The sequence below is a fragment of the Phaethon aethereus genome (assembly GCF_964289735.1).
Source record: "Phaethon aethereus genome assembly, chromosome: 17".
NCBI lineage: Eukaryota > Metazoa > Chordata > Aves > Phaethontiformes > Phaethontidae > Phaethon > Phaethon aethereus.
Window position 1 is genome coordinate 12,480,419 of NC_138593.1, and position 24,599 is coordinate 12,505,017.

General features: G+C 42.6%; 1 protein-coding gene across 1 annotated transcript; it reads right to left on the reverse strand.

Annotated features, from left to right (window-relative positions):
- Window positions 1–6,651: 6,651 nt before the first annotated feature.
- Window positions 6,652–23,674, reverse strand: TMEM233 (transmembrane protein 233; the record flags this gene model as incomplete). Its single annotated transcript, XM_082007608.1, is given in 5 exon segments — window positions 6,652–6,743; window positions 6,746–6,767; window positions 6,771–6,845; window positions 16,413–16,547; window positions 23,386–23,674. Coding segments are annotated over 5 exon segments (513 nt in total). The 5' UTR covers window positions 23,575–23,674.
- Between the last annotated feature and the right edge of the window lie 925 nt (window positions 23,675–24,599).

Here is a 24,599-nt window from a genome sequence, read left to right on the forward strand (position 1 = left end):
ATTTCCAATTACCCCATCTCACTTTACCCTTCGCTCTTCATCAGCTGCCGCTGTCTTTCTTCTATACTTTTCTAACAGGCATAAAATTATAAGGACTGCAGGTTCCCAGGTCAGCAGTTCTCTTTACAAGGAAACTTATTTTTCTTAACCCATCGAAGCAACCTGCAAACAGACAGAAGAATTCCTACCCAATCAAAATGTATCCTTGTGGCATGCTGTTATGTTGTGGAAAGAATTCTGCGGGGATAGACAGAGTCACTGTGCTTAATCGCAAGTGCATGGCTGGCTCCCGCAGTATGTTTTGAGGAACAGCTGCTCCTACTTTGTCTTTCATGGGAGGAACACCTCGGCATGGGACAGCCTGCCAGAGGGGGTGTGAGGGGAACGTGTACGTGCAGCTCTTCCCCGGCCCCTGCAGAACAGTTACCCTGCCATAAAATGCAGCTGTTGTTACTTGGATATTTCACACTGTTTAGCACTTCTAAATTCTTTGTCTCCAAACCCAATTGTTTTGCTCTCCCCAGTTCTTTTTTTGGCCAACACCAATGCACATGCCTCTGCATGCACTGGTTACATCTGCAGTGTCAGCTGGACATGTGCTACCATGTCTTGTCCATCACTCGCCTAGTAGGACCATTGTGATGATCTGCACAACAGCCAGCCAGACTCGTTGCAAGCAATGGGGCCCAACCTCACTTTGGGGCCCAACCTCACTTTTTTGCAATGCTTTTTTGTTACTTCCGAGTACCACAGATAGGTCATAAACTGCAGGATAAGGACTGCTAATAGCTCATGAGGCTGTGGTAGCTAGTCTATGTAGGTCCAAGCATCACTCAATTTAAAGTTCTGGTATGAACTTGTGATGGTTCCTCCCTACACAATGATGAACCATCCACTCATGCTGTGCTACATACCAAAAACATTGGGAGTTACCAGCCTTGTGGACAGGACAGAGGCAATGGACACAGGCATCTCAACCTTTTGGTGGCTGGGCTTCACTGTTGCTGCCTTCTCTTCCCTCTTTTCCCCTGTGACTGCTTCCTCTTCAACCCCAATTCTTGTCTTCCCTTACTGTCAGTCATGGCAGGGCGTGTAGCACAGTCCTAGAGCAATCAGCCTGTCATTCTATTTGTGAGGTGCCTGGTCCCCATGAATTATGTGGGCTGGATGACATTACACCATGAACAATGAGTCTTACATGGGGGCTTACCACTGCTGCCCACTAAATCATCACCCTACCTCCTCATGGGCATGTCTGTATGCATGGTCCTCACATGCACTGGGGTGTTGTTTTCCTGTATCAGCTTGAGTGGGAGCCCAATTCCCCTACAGCTGTTAAAGCAGAAGTGGGAAGTGAGAGATTAGCTGAAGACATGCCACAACGGCCTGGCAGAGCTCATCCACCCACTGATCTTCTGGAACCCTGGAGCTTTGCTCCTCTCTTTAACAGCATCTGTGACTTTTTGGCTCCTTCCATGCTCTGCAACCTGAAGGGCTAAAAACTCCCTCTCCTCCACTCCATCCAAGACCAGCCTCCCCATTCCAAAGGATGACTACAAAATACATTTTCTACTCCTGTCCCTTTACATACCTGTCTTAACCTTCTTCTTCTTACTGCCAGATGAGGATGGGGAGCTGGTTCACATCCTTTCATCAAGACTTCTATGTGCCACAAATGAAGTTCCTGGTTGTCACAAATGAAGTTCCTGGTTCCTGGTTAACTTCCCTAGTGAGAATGTCAAAGGTGTCACTTGCCATTGAAATAATTTATCATGACAACTCTCTCTAGATTCCAAAAGCACCCTATCACTGAGATGGGGGACACAGCAACAGACCACGCAGGCTTAGCCTTCACGAAGCACTCCTAACATTGGTACTAGAATAATTTGTTCCTTACTTGTTCAGCTGTGTATGTTGCCCTACAATTTTGGGGGATCCCATGAATAGTGACTGTAAGCATTTTCACCAAGAAGGAGAGAAAGAATTAGATAAAGACTTCCTTCTTGCCTCCAACACTAACTGCCAGCATGACCTTCAAAAGGATTCTTAATCACTTTTGCCTTTAGCTATTAGCTTTCCATCAGCCAAAGGAAGGGCATGCTAGGTTGGGTGAATATTGCAAAGTCTTTTAGTTAAATACAGATTCAGAATTGCAGATTATTTTGTTCTGGTGTATTCAGGACCCTGCTTGTGTTCACTACCCGCATTTCCATGGAACAAATACTCACCTTAAGTAAACAGTAAATTTAGTCATCACAAAAACAAATATGAAATTTTGGTATTAGCAATCACACCAACAATGCGCCTAGGATTTATGGTTGTCTGCTCAGGAAAAAGAAGTGGTATCATGGAAATTGTATGGGGAATCACAACAATTCACTGTTGTGCTATACCACCTCATAGGGCAATGTGAGGTTTTAAAAGGAGAGGTTTGCAAAACACCTGCAAGATATGAAGAGCCACATGGTCTCTGTGTTATCTACCATGTCGCTAGCCACAAGCAAAGGTCAGCCTGTTTTCGCTTACTCACATCTACCTTCTTTAATAAATATGATCTAGACTTGGCCTGACTATTAAAACTCACATAGAGCATCTTATTCAGAAATTAATTTTAAGGCATTTTGGTTCTTGGCTCATAAGATCATGAGACTCAGCAGACTTTGTCAAAATTCTAACAATCATGACAGAGCACTTTCAGTGCTGTAGAGGCCAAGGGGTCAAGTGAACTGACATCTTTACTACTGAGTCATTCCACCCGCTTGGAGATATTACTTACCGTCTTTCTTCATCAGCTGACTCATTTTTAAAGAAAGTATGCACCAAACAGAAAGAGATCTGAGGTCAGGAGAGAACTATGTTAGGGGAATGTATGTCTTGGATTAAATGCGGTGACGAATGGCCTTACAAACCTTTCAGGCATAAAAAGTCAAAGCTGAACTCTGCAAGCCCTGAGGAAGTGATGGCACTCACCAACCACCTGTGCTCTAGGCCAGAATCTCATGCTCACTGTTTGGATTATCTCCTGGAATTAGTTAAAATCAAAAGGCAATTAAGCCCCCATTGAACATTGGTTGAGGTATGTGTACACGAGGCTGCCATGGCTCCCCATTACCACACAGCCTACGCCAGTGTGCATCCCTTAATTTTGGTGGAGTTTCTTCTTCTCTTACCCCAGAGTATGTGTTGAAAAAGAAATGCAGTGGCCTAAAGTTTTAGACTGTGCCATTTAAAGTTCTTGTCAATCTGTTGATATCTAGCAAAGTTCTTTTTCTGTGACATGATGCAAGCTTATTTAGCCAAAGAGAAGTAATTGCAAGCAAAGTAGAAAGCTGACTCAACCCTACAGCTAGATATGACAAAAACAGAAGAGGCATCCTCAATCATGAGCTGGTAGATCAAATTCAGACTTGCCATAAATCACATTATAAAAGGACACATAAGCAAGTGCTTCTTGTAGCTTCTGTGCCATGGAGAATGAGTTAGGTGGTAGCAGCAGCAGAACTTATCCTAGAGTTCAAGACTGGATTAAACTTAACTGCAGAAACCTTCCGGTTGAATTTCTTACTATAACCTTCCATTCTACCTTGAGGTCCCAAGTTTGTTCCTCCATCTCTACATTGGCTGAGTGATCTGTTTCCAAATCCCCTCCTCCTTTTAGGTCACATCTGAATTTAGCCCATTTTGCCAGGCTGCCGAGGAGCGATGCAGAGGAAGTTGGGCAGCCTCCTTAAAGGCTCACTCACATTTCAGGGATAAATGCTGTTGCTGTGCGTGCAGAACATGCCGTTGTGATTGGGAAACAGAAAATTGTGAGTGCACATAAAAATCACTTGTAGACCTCTTCTCAGCTCCTCTACTCCAGCGTAACACTGCACACCTTCAGAGACTTACTAATTAAAAATAAGGTTGGAGATGAGAGGATAGTAATAAGAAACCAACATTCAAGTAGTGTTTCAACCTGAAGGTACTGCCCGTGAAAGGCAAAGGGCTCAGTTTCAGAAGAGCTGCGGGTTAAGCAGCAGCCATGCAGACTACCATCCACAGGCCTTCTGATGTCTCTGACTTTGCCTGGAGGTATCTCCTCCAAAGTCAGGGTAGGTTCCACATCTATTCAACTCTCTTAGTTTACTCCATTATCAGGAGCAAAGGTTTGGCAATACCGACTCTTCCCTCCACAAAACAACACATTCTATAAAGACTCCTGAACACCTGTCAGGTAACCAGGATGTGTCTAACTGTCTTGGCCCCGAATCAGTCCAGTGACTTTCTTTGTATTTAAATCTTCCTTGCCTTGGGTAATCCAGTCCTTCAAATGTCCTCTTGTGCATGTGTGCACACACGATGCACACAAAGTAAAAACTAACTGGGAAGATGACCCAGTCTCTCCCCTACTGATGCAAATCAGTAACAAAATCCCTATTAAATAACTGGTAGGCAAAGTTAGGGTCCAGGTAAGGAAATGAGCCTGGAGAGAGATGCTCGCACGCTGTTCCAGCAGATGCATCTGGACGGATTCTGAGAGCGATGGACACCATGGTAGCAATCAGATACAACCTATCTCCAGGCTGAGAGGCAGAACGCAGTTCACACTGTGAGCACATATCCAAAAGATACAGGTGCAAAAGCAACAGCTTCTGGAGCCTTGAGCCACACTGTTGATGGATTGTGGTTGCAACCACATAAATTGAAGAGCCAGTGCTGAGCTTCAAGTCACAAGCTATAAACTCCTGGGTGTGCCTGCGAGGAGGAACCCCAAGAATTTGATTTCATATTGTCCCCTTGATTTTCTTTTTTTCTGTGCAATCTGATGAAACATACACCACGTGTTGTTTAAGTGTCTGGCTAGCCCCCTTCATATGGCAGAAAAGAAACTTCTCTTATATTTAGAAGCCCTCTTCTAGGGTTACATATCAAGATACATGCACACTGCTGTTTTGCAGAATGCAGCTGCCCTGTAAGAAGTGAAAGATGCTAACATGATCCAGTAGCTGAGGCCAGCAATTTCAAGTTTCCATCTGTCTCTGCCTGTAATACATGCAGGAAGGAAAAGAGAGCTGGACTTCAGGCATTAGTTGGTGCCTTCAGCATGCAGGAAGACTGCATCAAAAAAATGGAAGCCTGGAACAGCTTTGTGGAAGGAAGAATCTGTTCACCTGCTCAGGACACAGATGTTGAGTTGAAATATGTTTTACTGCTTCTCCTCGCCATTTCATGAAATTACAAATGGGCTAAATCCAAATCTAGATGCATGATGATGAACAACAGATAATTTCCAAAGCCTGTCATAGATAATGAAATTTGTTTATATGCCCCTCAAAATATAAAGCAGGCACTAATTCCTCAGACAACTGCGTTCTGCTTTCCACACCCACTGCTGTCACCAGGGGTTTTGCTGATTTGGGCAGTAGAATGACATTTAAACTTCTCTATGTTTGATACTCACTTTTTGTGGGTCTGTCACACCTACAACAGAATGATTTAGTTGTACAAGGACCATATTCATTTCCAGCACAAGCTGTGTTTGACTGCATTTCTCAAACGTGGTTGAAAATTTATGTAAACATAAATAAATGAAGAGAACTAATTCCAGTACATTAGTAAAGCCAAAATAAGATTACCTATGACATAGAAGCACTAAGGACATTAGGGGAATTGCTGCATTTTCCCCTCTCTGTCACATTAAGTGGTTTAATATAAAGCCTTTATTTTTATACCAATCAATAGCACTGTAAGGTAGCATCATTTATCTTCAGAAGCACTGAAGATACAATGGCTCAATTCTCAATTACATTAAGAGTGAGACTTCAAAGATATTTATGAGCATCAAGATGCAAGTTAGATTTCCAGTATAGTTTTCAAAAACATCTGAACAAGTCAGGTGTCTAGCTCCTATTGATCTAAATCCTTGTTAGGCACTTTCAAAAAAATACTTCAGGTTGCCTATCCCTATCCTCTAGTGCCCAAATAACTTCAGCAATCATTCTCCCCTCCCACACCACTACCTGTAGTTTAGTTTATAGTACTGGAGTTTAATATTTTGCAGAAGGATGAAACTTTTTGTACATGCTTTGGTTTTTAATACACTGATGTAGGAAACTATTACTACAGCAATGCAATGGTGTTTACTTTCGATGCCAGCAATTCAAGGTGGTGGAAGTCTGACCTCTGTTACCTGCTCAGAGCCCTCCTGTGGTGACCTCATTTGACCGCTTTTCCCTTCATGGTGGAAAAGCCCTAAAGAGACCACCAAGGGACCATTTTGAAAAAGCCTCAACACTCTTTCTGGATGCTATTTTGAAAATGAAGAAAAGAGCCTACCTTGCTGATATTTTGAGCATTAATTGATCTCTAGCCACTTCTGAACATACTAGCTACAGTACAGACTGGTTGTATAGTATCCATGTAGGTCAGAAATCCTGCTTTTGCTTTGAATCACTTTATTCTGAAACTGTCCAAGGGATTAGAAAAAGGGGTATTACTCTTTAAAAATAGAAGAAGCAACAAAACTTAGGAAAGACACTTCCCACATACCAGAATGGACATGAATTAAAAGTAATTTTATTCCATTTCTCAATGACAGTTCTAGCATATCTGATAATAAGGCAAGCTACTAGAAGTCCCACAAGACATACCAGACCATTGAAATAGTATTCAAAAACCAAAGAGGAGTTCACAGAACAGCCAATTCTTGGGATCATCAAAATCAGTGGCAAGATTCCCACGTGGACAAACTCGATCACTGTAAATGCTGAAGAAATCAACTGATTTCACCAGCGTTCATGAAGTTTTATACTGGAGTAATTAAGGATAGGTGATGCATCACTGACTTCAATGAAAAACAGAATTTGGCAGAAAGAAAAGCAAAAAAGCACATTAAAAGTATAGTATCAAGACACAGAAAATACATGCTATTTCCAGGCATATGCTTTAAACATGTAAAGGTTTCTGGGACTTTTTTTTTTTTAAATAGGTATTTGTACTCTTGCCACGCATGATTCTTTTCTCATTTGCACCCGCTAAATTCCCATGCATTTCTGGGTAGTTGGTCCAGGCTTACATTAGTGCAAGGAGAGTAAGCATAAGTTGGCATAGCTTGCTTGAAGATGTAGTAAGTTAAAGCAAATGGAGCAAAAACCATTAAAGACCTATCCGTCTGTCTTAACGCTCACCAGAATTTACTCCTTTTAACATGGAGTATCTGTGTAACAAAACAAATACACTCCTTCAAACAGTTTTCAGCTAATAAAAATTGGCTGTCCCATGCTAAATTTTCATAAGCTATCAAGAAACTGCAGTAATTCAGAGGCCATCAGTTCTGTAATCTAAGGCTGTTCACTGAACAGTATCTTAGGATCAGCAAGAGCCTATGTAACTACGTAAGGGTACAAAAGTCTGTCCATCTCTAACTGCATTGATGTATAAACTATTCATAGCAAGATGAGAGGATGAACTAAACAAAAAAAGACATGAACAAAGTAAAACACAATGAAACTATGTGACTTGCTAGAGGAACAATAACAAAAGGATGAAGAACATCTATTCAAAAAGAAGATCTTTTGTCAGATAAAAAAATAGGAACTTTTTACATATGCGAACTTTAAAGAGGAAAATACGATCAGTGCAACTTTAATGCAGGACTAGAGCTAAGTCAAGGGAGTTCAACAATGAAAGGCAACAAAACAAAAAAATCATTAAGAAAAATATGGATGCTATGGAAGAAGAGTGCCTCTTAACAATCAAGTGATTGAAGTCGGTCCCAGGTGGTTAAAAATCCAAGGTAAAGACCTAAAAGCTGAGGATGACAGAAGAAAGCAGCTGCTGAATCAGAGTACGCCCACGGCATTATAAAATCACATAGCAGGATAAAATCACAAACCCATGGTTACGATTGTGTTGAGACTATTTTAAAGGAATTAAAAAAATCCTTAATGGCCTGATCCAAAACCCACTGGAGGCAACAGGAGTTCTTCTACTAGCTTCAGCAGGCTTGCATCAGATCTTATACCGCACACTATAAACAGTCTAGATATGTTGGCTTTGTCTGGCTAGGGTCAGCCAAGGAACATCATGGATCCAGCAAACATTCCATGTAAATGAGAAAGAAAAGGGAGTTGTTAGGGCAAGATCTCATTATACATTAGGGTAAAAGACAAAATGCTGCTTTATACTGAGATTCCTTATAAATAAATAATTTTGAAAACCTGGTTACGCCATGCTGATTAACTAACTGGACTATCAGTTCATCCACCAGGAACATGCCTCTGCAGACTTGAGGGTCAAATCTAACAGTCTGGAATGAAGGGTTTCCTTCTCCTCTTCTTTTTCCCCTCCTGAGATTTACATGATGATACCCTCCAAGTGTAGTCCCGGTCTTCAGATAGCATGCTGCAAGGACACAGAAATACATATTTTTAAAGGAGGAAAAGACAGAGTTTGCCTTGTGAGTTTAAATTATTAATTCTACACATCTAATGGATACATTATGCCACATTAGTGGCACTTGTTCTCTTAAACATCCCTGTAGATTAGTGGTTCAATATAGTTTTGAATCAAAGAGCTAAGTTTCTAATGGCACCGGTGATCTGTCAATCCAAACTGAATTTTTAAACTGGGTTACCTGAATCAATGCAAGTTAGGATCTTTCACTGCCAGGAAATGGGCTCTTATTTTGACAAAGTTTCATGAGGTCAACAGCATCTCTGCTTCCTTGAAGTGGTACATGGAACAGTCAGGCAAGAACAATACTTTCAGCAGTAGACAGCTTGGTAAATACAACAGCAATATATGACAGATGTTTTAAAAGGACTGCGTAACCTCTCCTGTGCATCTGCGTTAGGAAAGATCTGAGAAGTTCCCTCAAATTCTTGTGTTGGGGCTAGGTCTCAGACATTACTTATGGATGTACTGATCTCACTGGCTTGTCTCTAGATGCTGGGCTCTCTGCTAGAGTCCCGAGATCTTTTCCATCAAGCATTTGCCTTCTAGCACGCACCTCCTTAAAGAGGGATCTAGGACATGAGGTATTAAACAGTAAATATATCCTGCAGACAGCATTAACTTCTTTGTTCGTTGTCTCTTGGATTCTACTCAGGACTCCACTAGGCAGAATCTATGGCAGGGACATTTCCTCCATGCACGGATGGAACTACTGGACCAGAATTTTTAATGTGGTTTGCTAAGGAAAAGAGGCAACGTGATTACCTCAGCCTCAGTGCATCTACACGTGTCTGCCCACGACTCAGCTTCTGAGCTGACTGAACGTGTTTGACAAACAGGCAGCGGGACTTTATGCTCTTACGTTTTTACAAGTCTAGTAAAAAGAGGTAGGGTATCAAGGAGATAATAAGTTAGCAGCCTTACTGATAGAAAAGCAACAGTATGAGCTCACTGGCTAGGTGGACACCAAGAATTAATGTGGGTAAAAGACAATAGGAATGCCCTGACTTCAGATTTTGTGCTCCAGTTACTGGCACTCCAGGTCAATCCCTGCAGTGAAAAGCAGGTAGTCCTCCTTAGCTCTTTTTTTCCCCCCCATGGTAAGGTAGAGAGAACAGGATTGGCAATGTAAAGATCTGGAGGCTGGCTGTGTAATTCCTGTCATCATACTCACTCTCAGTTTATTCTCTCTGAAGGAGAGACAGTCACTCAGAGAAATGGCTGCAAAGGCTTTTAAGAGCCTCAGGAAGGGGACAGCAGAGATACCAAAAATAATCTTGCATGCCTTTTCCCCCTGAAGAATTATTTGTAAGTTAGTAAGAAAAATATATGCATACATCTGTCCCTGGTACATAGTCTAAATGCTTACTCCTTTTTCTTCTACCAGTAATTACCAATGTTGCATGACTGCATATATGCTTTATTTAAGACCCTACTGATTATTAAGTAGTATAAGCTAGTACTTTCTGCACAGCCTGGCTGTCTCTCCATCTTCTTTCGAAGCCATGCTGATAGGTGGTATTTCTGTGACTTCCCTGGGGTGAAGTTCTAGATCAAGTGAGATTAAAGAAGGGGTCAGAAGTTCACACTCCTCTATGAACACATTAAAATATCATAATGGTTTGCATGAAATTCCAAAGTCACCGAATATGACTATCCTTCTCACATAAGTTATTACCAGAAGATAATTCTACCCTGCCTGTGGCCCTGGGGTTCAAGATAAAGAGAGTCCACAAACTTCTTATGTGAATGAAAAAAAGTCTTGGACACTGGTCCACTGGCAGGAGTTTCTTGCATTCCTTTCCTTCAGTACTTTGGCTACCCTTCCTCATACTAAAGTTGTCGCTATCTCAGTCAGAGCTCTACAGAAAAGCTTATGTCTTTACTTCACTTAACTAGTGAACACTAACTCTAACACCTCTTACTAGTTCTCCACATTTGTACTTGACTCACTCCTACTTGCCTAGGCTGCAGAGAACCACTAGAGGGGTGCGCAAAAGACATGGGCTTTACATGCTATGCTTTGTGTCTCAATGGGGAAGCAAAACTCATGTGAACTCTAGTTCTGCATGGAGCAGCATTGTCAAGCGTCACTCAGATGCTAGAGATAGTCTAAAAGTATGTGCTGCTGTCTAAAAGTAAGAAACTGCATATTGTTTCAGACTACCAACAGGCTATGCAGCAAACCCAGCAATGGAATAAGAATGCATGATTCTTGTGGTAGAATATGACATGTTAACCCAGTTAAGAACAGGGTTTGCGATACCTGAGGTCTCCTTCAATTATGTAAGGAGGTTCCAGCCCTGGATTATGTTTCCCTGAATCTGCCAGTGGGACTCAAATGAAATCCAAAGACACCAAGCATCGTGTGTTATCAAACAGCAAAACAAAACAGAATTTGGAATCTGCTCTAAAAATTTGGAGACTGCTCTGAAAACACAAATTGTGAACTACTGGAGAGCTCTCATTCACTGACAAAATTATCAGCTTTTGCTGATCAAAATATTTAGCAAGAGAGAGGAAGGCTGACTCCAAATCCATTCAAGTCAGTGGAAAGGCTACTAACAGGCTTCATGAAGCAGCATAAGAATAGTGGTAGTGGGTTGGACCAAAAAGCCATCTTCACAGCATCCTAGCTCTGACAATGATGTGTTACAAATGCCTAAAGGGACCATATAAGAAAAGGCTAAGTCCAAGATGATATTTCTCCCTTTACTGCCTTCCAGCTCTGCCAATCTGCAGCTTAGAAACTGAGGTTATATCTGCATCTTTGCATTTAAGCTTTTTTTTTTTTTGGTAATTTCACTTGTTGTTGTTTCAAAACATTTGTATTTTTTGTATCCACAGCAACCAGAAAGAATAAATCCCACAGCTGCATTGTATGTCACATGGAAAAGTACCTCCTCCTTGTTTAAAGCTGCTTTCCTCTGATGCCCCTTCATCTCATTCAGAAGAGACAAAATAATCACTCTTTATTTCACTGCCTTTAACTACTGATTCCCAAGTCTTTCTTTCCCAAGCCAAAGAGATTGTGTCTATTTTGTCTTTCCACATATAAAGGTTTTCTCATACCTTGCAGCCCTTTTTCTTGATGTTTTTTGGTTTGGTGGGTGGTTTTTTTTTTGTGTGTGTGTGGGTGTATACCACATCTTTCTTAAGACAAGGACATCAGAACTAAAGGCAGGATTCAGGATGTGGTTCACAGATGAGTGTTGCCTGTCATTACATATCTTGCCATCTTACTCTCTAACCAGGCATATTACAGCAGATTAAGGCCACATGCAGGCTATGGCACACAACTCTGCACTGTTTCAGTTTGTAGTGATGTCTCCTTATGGAAGACAAATACGTCCCTTCTCTTGCTGCAGTTCTTGATGGACAAGATGCCTACGGGCACATATGCAGGGCTAGACTCAGCAGTGACACAAATACTGGTTTAAGTTTCATCTGAGCAAGCAGTGGAAATGTAATTCAGCATTCAGGTCTGGCAAAGTAGGAGTGCAGGAGAAGCTGACAGGAGAGGGTAAAAGTTACAGGGTGGAGTAAGAATAAATTTGACCTAGTGTGGAATAGGGGACAGCCCAAATTCAGCACACACCACAGCTTAACACTCAGTGAGTCCTTAGCATAATGAGGAACACACCAGTTTACACTGATGAAGACAGACACATTTTATTGCTGGGCTGTTAAGTCCAGTGATGCAAGTGATGGCATGACTGTAGAAGGTAGATGGTTCCCAAGTGTCAGATGGGCCCTGTTCCATGCTATATATATATCTCTCTCTCTCTCTCTATGTGTGTGTGTATCACTACAGAGATTAATATATGTTTGCTAAAGATAACATGCCAGTGTTAAAGACAAAGGAGGGTCTCCAGAGTTGGCTTAGCACCAAGTAAATCTTCAAAATGAAAAGTCAAAGCTGTTTCTTCCATGCTGACATCGGTGTCACCTGCTGTTATTCCTGTGCTAACATTGCTTTGCAACTGAATAAACCAAAGGCAGCATGCAAGGAAGCTTGGGGCTCAGAGGTAGGAATTTTCTGAAAAGTGAAAGGGTCTTCCTCTTCCTGAGTCTACCAGTATTATTGGGGGTATTATTTGGGGTATAGTGTCACTGTTCAAAACAGGAATTTCTTGCACTTCCTCTCTCTGCAGCTTCTACCATTTCTACCCTCAACACCCCTGAATAAATGTTTTCCTCCTGGCTGAGGCATGTGGAGTACCATGTGAGCCCTCCTCAGCTCTGCTTAAAGCACAGGACTTAACCCCTTTCCTAAGCAAGACAGAATGCATAGTAGGTTTGGGTACCTGAAAAGCACAAAGAGGAGATGTGGGAACAAATGGGTAACTTTGGTTGTAATTTTTAATAGGACATGCGGGTTTTGATACTCAGAGGCCACTGAAATTCATCAAGTTAGGCACTGACCTCATTGACCTGGTGTTCTAGAAATACCATTCATAGAGAAGAAATGGAGAAGTATTTCAGTGCTCAATTCACAGTGGTTTCAGTAAGAGATGCTCAAGAGCAGCTATGACTGTTTTTAACAATTCAGTTAAGTTGTGAATTTGCACAGAAGGAGACCCAGAAACTCTGCTGAAGACAGCACGGGACTGCTTGGGACTGTGCAACGATGGTGGTGACAAGCCACAGGGCACCATTCCCAAAACTGCTGGAGCAACTGCCTGGCAGTGCCTTGACCCAGATGGAGCTTTGGAAGAGGGATGCAGCTGTCCAGGTTGCAGCCGCAGGGAGTGCCTGCTGCCTGTCTTTTGGGCTGGGACATCAGTGGTCTCTGGTGGGAGCTGTACTCTGACTGAGGCACTGAGTCTCCAGGGAAAAGGGCTTCAGGAGGAGGTGAGCAGACTGCAGACCATCAGGGTGTACAAACAGGAGACCAACAGGGTCTTCACAGAGACTCTGCAGAGGAGAGTGCCTGAGCTCCACAAAGCAAAGGATGAACAACTAAAGACTACACTTGAACAAGAGCTGAATGGAGACTTCCACGATGGGGAGGGCCTGAAGTTTGTCACTTCTGGCAGGAGAAGGGAGGTTCCTTTTTGTCTCACAGATCTGCATTTCCAGGAAATGTGTAGCCAGCCCTCCAGGAGAGGGTGAGGAGTTATTTTGAAGGAGACTTCAGAGCCAGCTGAGCCTGAACCAAGTTTCTGTACCAAGAGGAAAACTTGTATAACAACTGATAGAGATTCCCTACTGCCAACCTGACTTGGATGTCTCAAGTTTGCTGCTTTCCAGATTTCAGACCTGGGACATTGTGGAAGAACTCCCAAGGCTCACCCAGCCCTCAAACTCATTACACCTTGCATCTCTGATACTGTCAGTAGAACAACAGATAAGTCAGAATGAGCTAGGAAGATTTATCAATGAGTTTATGAATACTCAACTAACATCCTCTGTGAGACGCTCTAGCAGTCATGGGAGAACAGATAAAGTACTAACACAGATCAGATATGGCATGGTAGGACGGTAACAACAAGCTCTAGGGAGAGACACAGAAGAATATGGAAGGAGAATACAAGGGGATATGCCCAATGGTAATTTGCAATGAGACTTCTTATCCTTTGAAGGCCAAAAGAAGCCATAAGGAATATCAGCAGGAGCAACTGGGTAATATGGTAGCTGATGAATTTAATGTGGATAAAACACACAGTAATGAATCCTGGAAGGGTCAAGCTTATTGCAGAAGTCTAAATTAACTTCCAGGAAAATGCATGTGTAGGTCATGGAAACATCAAATGTGTGCCGAATTGTAATCAAATAAATCAGTTATAGGGCTGACTATCATATTATTCTATTAAGGCTTACTAATACTGAAGCATATACATTAAAGCTATCATAGAAGTAATTTACAATCACTTCACATTATGTCCTGGTTTTGGCTAAACCACAACACATTAGCAGAGCGCAAAGTGGCTGTTAGTAAATAACCATGACCATGGTACAAATGGATGCAAGATAACTGCATGGAGCATGCAACACCATCCACACCAGTGGCACGTCAAACCCAAAAACAATTTAGTATAAAATATGGATGTCCAGGAGTAAGGCAACAAAGGGGACTCAGGTGAGCATGGAGGATAGAGAAGCCAGCTGGGTGCTCCTGTTCACTCATTTTCACATTAGAAGAATGAAGATTGTTGCTCCCATCAAATGCTTTCTTAGAAGCAAGGGCTCTTTGGAGGGTGATAGGTGAGAAGGAGAAGGGGAGCACTAAAGAGACTGGAAAGCCAGGGAGCAGGGTGAATCCAGTAAACCTTGAGTTCTCACAAAACTCAAGGCATCATTTGCCCAAGAGACCTGTATGGAAACTATTCACTGAATACAGAAATTAATATCCCAGCAGTGTGCTGAGGGCTTCTAGGCTCCTGGCAATGCTTCCATCTCACATAGTCATTTTTCTCGTTTTAAAAAACCCAACAAAACAAACCAAAACCAATTTTAAAAAATCCTCAAAAGACAAAACTTAAGAAAAAGCAGAAAGGTGTATTATACAGACTTACTGCTGCTCATTTCCTTGAGGGTAGGAGAGAGGTGCTTACAAATACTAGCCAGATGTAAAGTGCTAGCTACCACTAGAATCTGGCAGTGGGGACAAAGCAGCATTCAAACATTCAGCACACAGGGCCCTACTGCAGCAGAAGTGATGACTACAACTAAATGCAGGTTGTGTGCCCTGGTTAACGTGACTGCTTTGGGTCAGTGTTGTCTGCCACTCCTCATGCTGCCCTTCTCTCCTCTTACTTAAAAAAAAAAAGATTATTGAGCTGCTATCCTTGTCTGAGAAATGATGAGTAAGGTACTAGAAGTGAACACAGGAATTTACTGCTGCTGTCAATTACAAACCTTGGCACACTCAGCCTGAAGTGACTTGGTTTTAAATCTGTGAGGGCTGAACAAACTGAACACAAGCTGAACCAGAGAGAGATTCATGCTTGCAAAATGCATGGGGAATTAATGAATATACAGTAAACTTCTGATTCTGCGGCACCATCCACTAATATCCTACAGAAAGGAACCCCATTGCCACTAACTTCCTTGCAGTTCAATATGACATACTTCAAGTTTTTGTCTGAAAATGTCGTATGTGTTTAACCAGCTACTCCATTCCACCCCCCGGAGATATCTGCATTTCAGCGGTGGATGAGGTCATTTGTGTTTATACTTACAAGTTTCTATGGTGTACTGAAAGGCTCTCCAACCAAAATAGCCAATAAATTGATTTAAATTGGTTATTTTAATAGGAAGTGCACATTACTATAGAGAAAACAACATACTGCTGCACAACCTTAAGAAAGGATATAGATACCCTAATTACTTTTGTCCTCTTTTCTAAATAAGCTTATAATCCATTTGGGTAACCACTGTGTATACAGAGATTCATTTGCTGAGCTTCTTCACTATTTTTCCAGGTGTACAAAGGCAGGTCAGGTACACAGCGTTGAGAGAGAACAACCTTCTCCCACAGCAAGCCAAGCCAAAATTACATTTGTGGTCACTTTTCATAGAGTTATGGTCACCTTAGTATCAAACAGTAAAATAGTAACTGACACTCTTCTCTTTAAAAAGTTAAAAGATATGTCGGACAGATTATGAGACTGAAAATTATCACCTGGGGACTTTATTACCTGAAATCTAAGGATCTCTATGCACCTGGTCTTGCACATGGTGAAACTGAGGGGCAGAAAAAAAAGCCAGCAAATGGCCTAAATCGGAAAAACACTATGGGAACGGCAAGAGTTTCTAGAAAATCCACTGCTGCTGAGACACAGTCATTTACATTTAACCACAGACAACAGAATTTTCTAAATTGCAAAATAAGTAAAAATTGTTCTTTTGGAAAACATGCATGCATCCCTAAATTTTAACATTAGTAGACAGTTCTGGCAATCTTTAGTTTCTTATTCTGAAGCTCATGTACAGGGAACTGCTTGCATTGGAACTAGTAGCATTTTGCTTACCGTTGTGAAATGAACTACGCAATAGATTCCAATGATGACAAGGCCAATGATAATTGATGCAACAGCAACCCAGAGTGCATTACGACCCAGTCTTTTTGACCCTTCTATATCTCCTTGATTATAACTGTTTAAAGCCTGTAGAAGAGAAACAGAGAGTTTGTGACTTTTTTTTAAACAGAAATCTGTACACAAACCAATGTGACTACTTTGAAATAACATTAAGTTCAGTGCACATTGGTACTGTAGAAGGGAGTTCAGAAAGTGGTGATTTCTCTCTGTAAAAATAAACATCTGCTGCCAACAGTCCAAGGTAAGTAGGGAGCTTATTAAATTTCCTCTTTTTCCAATGTTTTATTTTTCAAAACTAAGCTTGAAGAATTAATAGGTAGTTTGCTGGTGGTGGAAAAAAACGAAACCAAAGAAATATAGATCATCTGAACAAAACATCTGAGTGCCATCTTCATGGGCTAGAAAGTCTGTCCCTTTGTATTTTTGGAACACGCTGATAATTATCATCACATACATTGTGAGGTACGCATCAGACATATGGATATTATCTCAACAGACTTGAGTTTATCTCTATCCACCCATGATTTAGCAGATTCATTACATGCAGAGATTGCAAGGTGTGATAGGACCACGGTGATCTTCCAGTCTTTTGTGAGACAGACTGTAGGATTTTCTGAATTAATTTGTTTTAACCAGACCACATTTTTAAAAGAAATCTGTACACAAACCAATGTGACTGCTTTGAAATAACATTAAGTTCAGTGCACATTGGTACTGTAGAAGGATACAGAGAGAAATCACCATTTTTAAAAGAAAAGGTTCAGTGAAGGACACTAAAGTATTCTAGTACGAGTCTAACAGCTTGTAGTAACCTTTTCCCAAGAATAAGATGCTATCAAAGAATATTATTTCTAATAATTATTTTGTATTATCAGGAGAGTTTGAGTTCATAAATCATGACATTAAGACCATATTTCTTTATCAGATTGCACTATTGAACTACCTCAGCATACTTCCTCAAGGAATCAGGTTAGTCATAACCTGTTCTTTAGTATCTTTTAAGTATTCCAGGAAGCATTGCAGAAATGGGAGGTGTGGAGGGAGAAATATGGGGACCTAATCAAATGAAAACGACTGCATGAGGTATTAGCAAGTGCTATTACAAAAGTGCTTTAGTTATGAATCACTGTTTGTATCAAGGACAGAACAGCTAATTCAACAGAGTGAAGACCTGAGACTGTGGAGAGCAGAAAAGGAATGAGCTTCAAAGTATACCAAGCATTGTTGTAGAGCCTTTCTTCCCAAGCAGAAAAATAATTAGGGACATTATCTGTGTGTGTTCTGTCGATTAGTGAGCACACAGAAGTTAATGGGCTAGATGCATCCTTGGTGTTAGCACTGCCGTAAGATCACTCCTGCCAAGACAGTCCCAAAGCAACGAAGCCTGTATTCCTAGAATTGCATCTCAAGGATAAGTGCAGGTACTTATTCTCTGGTGTCTAAGAAAGGCTGAGCTGCTGATGCACTCTTGCCCTTAAAGAGAGCACGGGTGCATTTCTTCTCTTCCTGGAAGCCTACATGCCAAAACATTTCTCTGTTTTATTTCCCTAAAGAATATCACTAATACCTCTGCTCTGCTGTCAAATTCTGTTAAGGTTGGCTAGTGGACTTAAAGGATAGAGTGGGGAAAGAGGGAAGAGATGAAAATGAGAGATGGACATAAACACATAGTCAAATAGGATGACTGCCCAAGCCTTGTTCCCTTAGGGTATCAGGCTAGCCACACCTAATTCAGGCAGAAAACCAGCAGCTGTGCTGAGGCACAGTCACCTCCAGTTCTCCACCAGTGTGGCTTCCTGTTACAAAGGGTGGCTGGCGCAGTTCCTAAGGTCCCCTAAGTTACTCCACTGTTTTCAGCAGTCCTGTCTACAGGAGAAAAGCTTTCTTAAGTTTTCTCAAAATACATTTGGGAAGATCAATAAAAGGAGTATCAGGAGAAACATGGCTTGGCTTGGTCTTGAGCAGGTCGACTCCTCCTGCCTCTGTCAACGCTACGGATGTGACTATGGCTACAAGGAGACACATGGAGAAGCATCACTGACACCCCAGCCCTGACTTCGTTCTCCATGACATCTAGGACTCTAAACTCAGTTCCCCATATATGTGGTCTCAAGATTGAGAGAGAGTTGTAAGCAAGGCATGGAGGCACCAGCTTGCAGTTCCGTGCAATTTTACTAATGTACTTAGGAAGCCTGGAGAATGTCCATGTGATTTCTGCAGGTACTGCATAAATAATTCACCCTGTGCACTTTAATAAATAATGTCATTTTAATACAAATCCACGCTAAAGAGGAGGGAAACAGCATTAATGATAAAGAAAAGGATTTGGGAGAGACAAGGAAGAGACAAAAGTTTCTTTATTCAGAGGTTTAAATTAAATAGCATAATTTAGACAGCAGTCAAGAAAATAAGAGGTTTGGGGGAGTGGTTGGGGTCTGGTGCAAAGCTCTCTGAAATTCATCTATGTCCAACTGCTTCAAAGGGCCCTTGGACCAAGCTTCCAGTTTTCAACATGAGACATAGACAGTATTAACTGTTAAAGCCTTAAATGTTACATCTGTTTATTTCCAAGGGCTAGGCAATATACACAGAATACAGCATCTGTGTGCTACGCTTGGTCTGTTCAACTTTTAAAACAAATTTCAGCCATTTTCAACCTAATACCATATGATTTCTCAAGTTTCTGCTACCTCGCTCACTATGAAGTCATAAACTAAATTAAAGCCACAGTTCTACAGCTGCTTATTTACTTGAGCAATCTCAGTGACTTCATCAGGTTCACACACATCTATTTATAAAAGATATTCTCAGTTCAACAATGAAGCAATTTAACCTCATATGAAGGGAAATTTGCCGAATTAGCTACAAACTATTAATCCTTTTAAATGTGCATTTTCTATTCCACATTCCCAGCGCACTGTTTATGGCAAAGGCAGAAAGAAAACTGAATTACTTCAGAAATCCTCCTCTACATCTCTTACAAATCTTTAATCAACATTTTCTAGGCTTTCCATGAGCCAGGCTGTGCCTGGAAATGAGACACTCTCTAGTTCGCACCAAAGGAAGAATCAGACATGCTGGCTCAGTATGACTCCTCACTGTGAACAACTTTCAGGGAAGGAGAAAGAAGACGGGGCACTCGGGGAGCAATTCAGAATAGGGCTTGATCTTTGCTTTTTGGCAAATGAAAGAGACAAGTGATGAGCAACACACAATGAAAGGGCAGTTTGCTCTGCAGGCTGTACAGCAGCATGCAAACAAACACTGGGATTCTGTGTCTCTGGGGACTAGTTGGAAGTGTTGCTGCAGAGGGAAAGTTTAACAGTTTGCAAAGATAAAGGCCATGCAAAAATGCTCAAGAACAGCTGCTGAGCCTTGTTGTTTAACACCCCTGAAGTAGGTACAAGCTGTCCCATATGGTGTTAGGTGTCCAGGTACCTACAGGCTACTTAAAAAAAAAAGTTGTATAAATAATAAACTTTCCAAATAAACTTTCTAACTAAAGAGAAGTACAGCTGCACAGGAACACTGGTCACTATGCTAGTCACAGACCTGACCAAAGCCAACACACTGTACATGGCTCGCTAGGATCCCAATTAGAAGAGGTGACCCCCTCAGAAAGCAAGTTCCATCCTTTGCTGTCCCATGACTTCTACCACCCTCTGGCTCATTGTCTGCTTAGGGAACCTAACATACAGACAAGGCATCTGAATCCAAGGATAACAAATGCAGCCAAAAGAACTTGTTGCTATCAGAGCAGATCAGCCAAGATTGTCACAGCTTGACCATGTATGTTGTTTGAAACATGCAAACGATTAAACAGAAATGTGTCAACATAAAGAGAGAATTAGGAGCAAACAATCAGGGAGAAATGGTGTTTGAGAGACTGTTTTGACATTGTTATAAATCTAAGGCCTCATGGAATTAGATGACTAGTCTGACATACAGATCTTTGAAATGAAGTCAACTGAAGGTGCTGTACTGAGAAAAGCCAAAGTTCATTCAACTGTCAGACCTCAGTGCTGGTATTAGAAATATCTAACCGATTCATTTTTCAGAGGTGTCCCACAGCCTCCCTCTGAGCTCTGATTCCATGAGTCAGATACAGCCAGCCCACCTAAGCCACTTCTTTTGGGTTCACAATAGGGGAAAAAGACATGATTGCAGATAAGAAGCCAAAGAGCTCAGTGACACACTACCTAGCCACAACCTTGCACCAGAGAAGTCTTTTCTGTCACATGAGCCTCCTGACTCCTGACCTCCTGTGGTACCTGCACCCCACACTCCTGGCCTGATGCCTGTGGTCTCACCCATGTGAGACAGAATAGGGAAAGTCTGAGCAAGGCACTTCTGGGGTTGCGCGAGCCAACTAATCATACAGCAACTGAATACAGCTGCTGCAACAGGAAGCAGAACTGACAGCATCTGGCCAGAACTGCAGAATAGTACTGAGGAGAACAGTAATCCTACAGCCAGAAGTCCTGTCCAGGACCATAGGGAAAACAGATCTCCATTTGCTAAACCTGCCAAGCAACCCTCACGCCTGCAAGTGACCAGTAACTACTTTGAGGAGACAGATCTTGTAATGCCAATATTATCAACACACATGCTGTTAACCGTCCTTTCTACTAGCTATCCTCTTAGCCCTATCATGAGAAATAGATTTCTTTCACAAAGGAGATAAGGAACAAGAAAAGGTTACTATCACAATAGGGAGAACTTGGGAGAGGTTGATTCTAAAAACATAGTCGTCAAGAAGGTAAGATCTGAAATGGTAAGGTTTGTACCTCCAAAGGTGAGAAAGTGAAGAAACCAGTGCTGGAGTTGTAAATGGGACAGCAGAAGAGACTGAAGACCAATCTGTCATTTGATTTGGTGGTGTGTTAGAGCCTAGACTCTACTTTCAGAGTGAAAACATTGTGTGAAGTGAGAGCACTTAAACAGGACATTACAAAGGCGAACAGGGTGCCAAACCATGCCTCTCTAGAAGCAAACAGGACTTTTCCTTCCAGGCCCATTCTAGGAAGTAGAAATGTATAGAGAACCACACTCTCATGGGTCTTTACCTCTTCTGGCACAAGATTTCAGGCAAGCTCTGCAGACTATAAAGGTATTTTCTGCAAGAAAATAACCCACTCCTGGATCTCAGTGCTAACCCTTAGCAAATCTAGGAAACAAGCTGAGAAAGAGAGGAAGGATGTAGATCCCAGCAGAAGTGGAAATAAAACCAGCATAGGTTAAAATGCAGAGCCTAGAGTTGAGGTTAGTGGAGCAGTTACAGGTTGCAGCTTGGAAAGGCAGGGGAATCAGCCTGTGGAAAGGAAACTGGACATGTTATTTTCATGGAAAATAAGAATGATATTGAAACAGAAGGCATTCACATACAGGGGAGATTACTGGTTTGGTTTTTGTTTCCCCCCTTAAGAGAGTGGGCAGCTGAGACCCGCACAAACTGTTTAGCATTCAGGAAGTGCTCTTCCCACCCTGGTTTCTACATATCCCCCGATGACAGTTACTTAAGCCTGACTCCAAATGCCTGCATGAACTAGGGTGTGGGTGGAGATTTCTCCATATGGGGTGCAAAAATCTTTAGAGGCCAAATTCTGTCCTTGACAGTTAACTTCTGTGCAGCCCCAGTGCTTTGGTAAAAGCACCGTCACAGTGAACAGATGCTCACAGCCCCAGATCATCAGCTCTCATTACTTTATATAGCACCGTAAGTGTCCACAGGCAGAAAGGATGCTGGGTACCAGCAGAACCAAATCTTCTCAAACCAAGGAAAAGAGTATGTTGTGTACCCAAGTTAACAACAAAGAAAATAAACACATAGGAAAAAATAAAGTGACAGATAATACCTCTCTTGACAAAAAAGCTTGTGAAGATGGCTTTGGAACAGCTCCTTTAAGTAATTTTCAAGTTTATGCATGTATCCCAATATTTAGGTGTGATTTCTGATCAATCTTAGTAGTTTTAAGAGTGTGCGTCAGTGTATTTTAGATATAGTTAATTATTCTCACACTTAATTGCAAAAAGAATCAACTGTATTTTTACTTACCTTTTCAGCTTGGCTGTCAGAGAAAAGGATGAAAATAGACAACATATTTTAAACCCTTTTCAGCTCCTAAAGAGCACATATACATTGCAGTATTACTTGATCACACTGATCATGTATGCTACTAGAAAAGTCTGGATCTGACTCTGCAACTTTTAACTCAAAGAAGATTCTGTTCTAATAATCCCTTTGAAGTTATCAGGATTGCTGGATTGTTAAGGACTATGAAAATCAGTTGCTGCTTGTAGGAGTACGGCTGTTCTTTCAGCGTACTCGTTACTTAATTTTATAAGGGCTTTTGCCAACAACCTACAATCGTTATTGTTGTGTGTGTAATTCTAGCAAACAGTATCAGGTGGAAGAACCCGTTCACTGGAAAAAAGGCACTTGTGATTTCTACTTCAGCTAATCATGAGATACATGTTTCTTTGCAAATCTGATTTCCACTCCCCAGTTGCCACTTTCACACATAGATACTATGTGCAATTCAGCGTGCAAGTTAGTCAATGTAACAAATCCCATTAATTGGGATAAACCTCCCTCCCTTGTGTAGCCTGATAACTGAAAACTTGATTTGAATTACCTTTCACTCCACATTTTCAATCTGCTGCTGGGACAGCTAAGTGGACCCGCTGATGCCCTCAGGCTCGCCGCCTCACCTAACTTTGTCCAGACGCGCCAGGGACAGTGGTTACAAAGGCGGCTGCATGCCCGTTACCCTGACGGCTCCTCCGGTCCCGCTTTGCTCCTGCGGCTCCCGGGCGGGAGCGGCACGGAGAGCCGGAGGTCGCCCCGCCACACACACAGCCCCGAGCCGCAGGTCGCTCGGGCACCCGACGGTGTGCTACTCACCATGACGGCGAAGACGAAGGCGACGATGTTGACGGGATAGGCGGGACAGAAGCAGGCGAGGATGCTGAGGAGCAGGTAGTTCTTGGGCCGCGGCTGCGGCGGCCCGTCGGGCAGCTCATCCTCGATGTTGGTCTCGGGGCTGTTCTCCAGAGCCCGCTTGATGTCGGCACCGGCGGGGAGCGCGGACATGGGGCTGCGGCGGGCGGGCGGGCAGCTCGGAAAGCCCAGCGCCGCGCACCGGGCAGGCGTGACCCCACCGCGGCGCCGAGCCAAGGGAGCCGCCCGGCGCGACACCTCCCCGGGACAGGCAGCGCAGCGGGGCGGGGGCTGCCGGCCCGCAGCTCCTCTTACGCGAAGCCTTTTAACCCCGCAGTAAATTCATGGCGGGGGAGGGGGGCGCAAAAAAAGGGAAACTGGGGTGGGGTTGCAGCGCCGTGTCTCGCCTGCGACCGACCGCAGACAGGCGGGGATTCCCCGGGCTCCCGCTGCCCTGCCCCGAGGGGCCTCCCCCACCGCTGGCATTGCAGGGCCCGGAGACACCCGGCCTGCGACCGGCCCGGGCTCCTCCGAAAATTTTTAACTGTTTGCAGTTAAACGGCTTCAGCCGAGTTTGCATTACCTCCGCGGACAACCTGGCTATGTTCTTAGATTCTCATTTCTAGTGTCAGTGAGCTCCAAGAGCAAGTGGCGTAAAGTCTGCATTTCCTTTGATCGGGGCTGACGTTGTCATCTCTAGCCCCAGTGACTCTCTGAACTTAGAAAAAACATTGAAGATGGGCAGAAAATAACCAACTGAAAGTATTTTGGTGCCTCAGGCCCAGAGTATTTTGTCAGATTTTTAGCAAGTGATTCAGTCCTTATTAAACATCTGTAAGGTGAAATCCACTTTGGGGGATCCAGGAAGGGGAACAAGAAAACGGATCTATTATTTCCAAAACCTAATGTATGGGGGGGGGGGGGGGGGAAAAGCCACACCCAAACAAGTAAATAAAGATCTGCTTCTACCATGGTTTTGAAGTTGGTGAAGAAAAGTATGACAGCCTGCACTCAGAAAGGAACAGGCTCTGTTTTTACCATGTGATACTAGAAAAAAGAGCTTTATACCTGCATGGAACTTCAGCAAAATGGAGAGACTTCAGATCGGATGAAGGTTGGAGTTGAGATCTTGTTCTGCCTGGTTCCTCATGAGAGCATTTCATTAATTAAAGTTACAG